This window comes from Trichogramma pretiosum, unplaced genomic scaffold (genome assembly GCF_000599845.2).
Source record: "Trichogramma pretiosum strain Unisexual culture from Peru unplaced genomic scaffold, Tpre_2.0 scaffold59, whole genome shotgun sequence".
Classification (NCBI taxonomy): domain Eukaryota; kingdom Metazoa; phylum Arthropoda; class Insecta; order Hymenoptera; family Trichogrammatidae; genus Trichogramma; species Trichogramma pretiosum.
Window position 1 is genome coordinate 733702 of NW_019641668.1, and position 6000 is coordinate 739701.

General features: G+C 32.9%; 1 protein-coding gene across 1 annotated transcript; it reads right to left on the reverse strand.

Annotated features, from left to right (window-relative positions):
* Positions 1-623: 623 nt before the first annotated feature.
* LOC106651441 (cholesterol 7-desaturase) lies at positions 624-3822 on the reverse strand. Its single transcript, XM_023460337.1, has 7 exons — positions 3653-3822; positions 3307-3377; positions 2977-3200; positions 2379-2545; positions 2028-2197; positions 1763-1941; positions 624-1696 (listed from the first exon to the last, which is right to left on the reverse strand). Exons 3-7 carry the CDS (start codon positions 3064-3066, stop codon positions 1082-1084), a joined length of 1221 nt encoding a protein of 406 aa, XP_023316105.1. The 5' UTR covers positions 3067-3200; positions 3307-3377; positions 3653-3822; the 3' UTR covers positions 624-1081.
* Between the last annotated feature and the right edge of the window lie 2178 nt (positions 3823-6000).

Genomic DNA, 6000 nt, shown 5'->3' on the forward strand with positions numbered 1-6000 from the left:
AAAAGCCACGGCCTGTGTGATCATGCGCTTGGCGGTTAAATTTGAATTTTGTCATTTGTGATCAAATAATAAATGCAGTTATGGAGATATTTTGTTTTGGCTACAACAATTGACTCAAAATAAAATTTTAATTCTTCAAAGAGCTATTCAAAAAGTACTGTTCTATGCAACGAAAAAATTCGTAGATTTACGTATTGTTTGACTAATGGTAAGATTTTTTCGTTGCTGTTACCTTTTTCTTCCAATTAAATTTGAACAATATGACCAAAAAAATGATTAAAAATCTTGAAATTAAAAGGATAAATGAGTATTTTTTCTTCAGTAAAATATTAAAAAAAAAATTGAAGATTTGTGTATTGTATCTCATGTGGTCTCCTCGTTAGTTTATATCATCTTACAAATTCATATAAATAATAATTATGAAGTGAAACTGTTTGTGTCAATGAATTACACAAAATATTTATGTGTTGAGCTATTAATCTAAATATTTTATTAATACTCGAAAAGCTTAAGATTATTTTCTTTTACAATAGTAATATAAATAATTATAATACAATTTTAAATAAAAATAAATTAAGTCATTAATTTTTAAAACTGAAGTCTTAGACCATATAAAACTTTTTAAGAATAAGATTAGTAGTTACAGAAAAAATTAATGGTAGATTATTGGCCAAGGGAGGTAAAAAAAACTCAAATCACATGTTAATTGTCAACCTCTGCTTCGCCTAGGTTGACGAACATGTGCTTTGAGGCTCTTTTTATCTCCCACGATGCGTATTATACTTTTCTTGAATCCCTCAACGGAAAGAAACATTTTTGTTTTAGCCAGGAGGCCAAAAATGTTACTTTCAGTTGAATTATCAAGAAAAATTTTATTTTATCTGAACTGAGATACACTTTCGGGAAAGTCAGAAAATATTAAAAATAGAAACATTTTCTTAAATATATAAACCTTATATATAATCAGTCTTTAGTTTTAATCCTAAAATTTAGTCCAATATAATTCTTTACGTGTAAAGACCTGTACATCGATTGCAAATCATACGACAATCACTCGTATGTTGCACAATTTGTCGTTATTTTACCATTCGAGAGAATCCTTTGCAGACTCATAGGTCGGACTACTTATACTGTAAAATTGCTTATACCACCTCCTGAAATGTTTAATGTTTTTGTCTTCGCTGACCAACATTGGTTTATCCATGTATTTTTTGTGATTCCAGACATCAACATCTCGTTGAAACATTATACATTCGCCAAGCATAACAAGTTTGGCATAGGGAGATGTAAGTAAAGGGGAAAACATCAAGTGAGTCACTCGCTGTTGCAACGGCCCAACCGGAGTGACAGTTTGAACGATGCACATGGGCCCGAACTTGGTTTGAAGCTGGAGCTCTACATAACCAGGTCCTATTTGATTGGCTTTGACGTTTATTTCCATCATGTGATATTTGTTGAATAATATCAAGTTGTGCTTCAAGCAGCTTGTAGCTATGTGCTTGTGGCTGATTACTGGAGTCGGGGGGATGCAGCAAGCAGATTTGTCGCCGCTGTCAGCCTCCAGTTCCTCGCTTCTCGTTGTCCAAGATGCATCGGTCCAAGAATGTTTCACTGCTTCTGACAAATAAGAATCCAATATGGACGGCCCATGAACCGCTGTCAAGTGAGCCCAATCGGCGCCGTTTTCTGGTATATCCTGTGACAAAAATCACTTGTAAATATCGGCGTTGAATATTTGCTATCGTAGCCTTGTGTATCTTACTTGAATATGGCAATTAACGAAAAATTCGTTATACCCTTGATACGTCCAAGTCCTATTGGCTATCTGTGCAATTGGTTCCGGCCACCAGGTAGGTGGCTCTTTATCCGAATGGTACCATACGAATATCAAGTCATTTACTTCCAAGCATTCGTACGGAGTTGCCTTTATAACGTCAGGTACTGTAAAGACAAGTTTCAAACATCTTACATAAAATTTAATTAATGTATATAACCGTGAAAAATATTTCGAGAACATTTGTACTTACCACCCTTTTTCGCATACGGTATGTAAGTGCATTTACCAGTTGCGCCGCAGAAACGCCAACTGTGAAATGGGCATTCGAGATCCTCGCCTCGAACTTTGCCACCTATGCCCATGTTCGCACCCAAATGTGGACAATACGCATCTACGATTCGTACAATACCCTTTTCTGTTCTGTAATTCAAGTTTTCATGCTGCTTTAATCAATGCAACATTCAAACGTACGGATACAAATCTTTCACTTGTCTTTACATTTTAATTAATTTTATTCAAATTAGAGGACAGCGGATAGATTTATAAGTTAGATGCCTTATTTATTACTGGTTTATTATTTAATAACAATGGCTGAACTTACCTGTAAACTGCAAAATTTTCACCAAGCGCGACAATTTGTTTAACCTGTCCATTTTTTATTTCTGAGCTTTGAGCGAGCGCAAACCAGCCGTTAGGATAAATGGGAGGTATATTTCCGATTGACCGGTGCTTCCTCATGATAGACCTTTTACTTCCTAGCGACACATTCTATAAAGAGTCAATAAAGCTAGTGTCAATTTGATGCTTCATTTAAACGAAATTAAATCATCCATGAAAATAAACTCTATGTGAAAGTGAAATTGAGCGCGCAAAAAATTATTTTTACCAGAAACATAATTGCATCTTTGAAATTGTATCTGAATCTCATATTTTACTACTGTCAGCATCATTTGCGCTGCTTCGTTACGACACGGTATATGCAAGGTGTAATGCGTAAGTGATTAAACCGATCGTTTGCTTTAATGGCAATTCAACAATTTTAGCAATTTCATATATTTTACGCGTATCTTCAGCATCTCCAGGGAGAAATACAATAAACTACAGTTTGAATAAGATCGATAGTCGAATGAGAAAAAGTGCTTGAAAAAATGATTTGTGCCGATGGAACGCATGATTAAATATCATTCGGAGAAACTTACGCTCTTCCAAACGATTTTGCCGAAAAAAATCCAATAGAGTAGGATGAGAAAAGTGGCGAGACCGGTAGTGGCACAGATTTCGGCGTACATGTTGGTCGCAGTGGCGAGTGTCGCTCGTTGTTGCCCGTATACTGATCAAGACGATGGTCAACTAACTAACCGGCCGGCATTTGCAAGAGGTGCTAGTATACATACACTGCGGGCTAGCGCGTGCGCGCGCGCGCCTCTAGCGAAATGGAAAGTGTAGTGAGGAGATGCGAGTGAGGAAAAGAGGGATTGAAAGCTGATCTAAAGAGAGAAGCAGAACAAGTCGCTCGGCTTACTACTTACATCAACCTTAGTCCTCGAGAGATGTAACGCGGAAAAGTAGCCAATCGCATGAGACGCCCTTTTTCACTTTACTAAAATAATAAAACACTCCATGTATTGCTTCTTTTTACAATCCCAAGAATTTTTTTTTTTAATCATTTTAAACTCTTAAAGTTATCAATCTAGGGCTATTTTTAACAACTATTCATGATCTTTAAAATATCTTTAAAATTTCATGATCTTTTTTAAAAGATGTCGACTTTATAACTATTAGCAGTTAGAAACAATATTTTGAAAGTCAATCGTTACCAAACCTATACTATTATCAAAATCAAATTTCAAAAGATAGAATAAGATATATAATTACATCACCGGTGTTTCTTATTTGAGATAAATAGACTTTTTCAAATATGGTTTAACGGTTTTAACTCGAGGAATTTATGTAAGTGTTGAAGGCTTTTTAAACCAGTACGTTTACGATAATTATTCATAAATCAATCAACAAATTGATCAAGCTACCACCAAATTTAGTTTTAGAAGACTGTAGTAGGGAAAGCCAAAGTCTATTTCCTCTCTTAAAATAATGATGATCCTAAAAGTGAAGCCAATCTATTCGGCCTCTGATTGGTCCACTGACTTTTGACTCGAGTCAAAACGTAATAAAGTGACATCAACGGTCAAAATAGCAACTTTTTCGAAACTGACTGAAAAATGTTTGAAGCGCGTTTGAAAGTTACTAGTATTGTATATGTTGTGTGTGTACATTTAAAGACCGCATGGTGATAATGTCTTTCAGCTATATCGATTAATATAAGTATCCGTGAACACATGAAATTGAAAAGTGAAATATTTTAACGACTGCAAGTTTGGCAATAATGAAGATATGAGTTTGAAATTTGGTAAGGTTGTAGTTTTTAAACTAATGAATGCACACCTTAAGTGTCATAGGTGTAACTTTTGCTGCAATTTTACTTTTTTTTTATTATTACATTTATTCAATACTTCTTTAGAATCAAAGGAACCTTTTTGTGATTAAAAAACGTTGGATGTTTTTCGTCTCTTTTAATGTACACGGAAAAATGTAAAAGATTTAAATATTTGCATCCAGTTTCAGTTCAGTTTGTGTATGACAATATTTCAAAAAAGAAACGACAAAAAATAAACATTTTCCAGAAAATTTAAGTATAAAAAACAATTCTATAATTGCTACAATTTTATATTTCAAAGAGGAATGAAGCAAACGAGAAAACACCTAGCAAAAAAGATGGATAAAGAAACGTCAATTCTAAAATGCCCAAAATCGAAATTAAAGTTAAATGCATTCTCATTAAGAGTAAATTAAAAAATGAAAATTCAAACCTACTAGGTCCATTTATCATGAATTTATAGGTCTCAAAATTCTATTTTCATTTTCTGCATAATATTTTTCTTTTATGACGTGACTTTGAAAAAGTATTTGAACAATTATTTTTCACGTTATATTTGATAAGAAATACAAATTTTGTTTTCAAAAATCATATTCATAACCTCCAAGCCCCTTAAAAATGATAAAAGGTGTAGCATAAAAGTAAATCGTATTCTTTGATAGGCCAACATTTTAATAATTGGTGATAACTATCTTGAAAAAAATACCGGAATACTTATAGCATTATTTCGAAATCATTTTAAAAAGCTACTTTTTAATGTTATTGTGTTGAGATTATTCTATCTTAGTTAATCAAAATATTTTTCAAATCAAATTATTTTTATTTAAAGTGGTTTTAGCATTTCCGGAAGTATGAATTCATCGTAACAAAAATATGTCATATTTACTTTCAAGGTGTCACTCATGGGTATCTTTGATGAAATATACTTTTATAGTTTGATTGAGCATTGACAATTTTTCTGTATGAGATTGAAAATTCATTTTCACTGAAAAAAGGAAAACTTCTCTCTGTATTTTTTTAAAATTTCAACTTTGACAGATCGTACGCGATTTCTGAAGATGATTTAGAAAAAAGTTTTCTTTGTTATATCTTTGAAGAATTAATTCAATCTATTGATCAATGTGAACATATAGCTTATAAAAAAATATATATAAATGTTAGAGAATATCTATAAGAATTTCCATTTATATTCTCATTTGAACCCCTTAAAAATAACTTTTAATATTTATTAACTCTAAGACGAGTATGATTGACAAGTAACAGCAATTTCAAGTATCTCGTAACTTGAGGATCAATAGAATTTTATTTGCGGCTAAATTGAATAAATGCAAGTCAAACAGAGGTACAAGAAATGAGAATTAATGCGACCCATAGATGCTTACGTGAGTTCGTACTATAAAACCTTCGTTTTCTGTTTGTATAATGTCAAAATTATGACAGAAGTGCCATGCGAACCCGTCATACTTACGTAAAGTAAATAAATGCAAATGGTATACAATGAAAAATTGTCCTATACCTTTGGTTATATGATGGTCCAGACGTACGCGTGCAGTCTCGGGGTTATATATTGTTTCCATTTCAAATTGGGCCTGATTTTACAATGGATAGTTACGTATAAGCAGCATCAAAATAAAAGAGAACATTAAAAACAGACAAATGTCATGAGCATAGGATTATCTCGATTTCCATCGCCTAGAGAACAGTCGCATAACGGTACAAATAATGCAAACTTATATTAGGGTGAATGATCTCTGTATATATAGATTTTCTGTGACACACATCTTCCCCG

Coding starts and splice junctions, on each gene's coding strand:
- LOC106651441 (XM_023460337.1), bottom strand. CDS start 3,066: ATGTACGCCGAAATCTGTGCCACTACCGGTCTCGCCACTTTTCTCATC. Junction 2,546..2,976: donor GCAAAATCGTTTGGAAGAGC/GTAAGTTTCTCC, acceptor GACTCTTTATAG/AATGTGTCGCTAGGAAGTAA. Junction 2,198..2,378: donor GAAAATTTTGCAGTTTACAG/GTAAGTTCAGCC, acceptor CTTGAATTACAG/AACAGAAAAGGGTATTGTAC.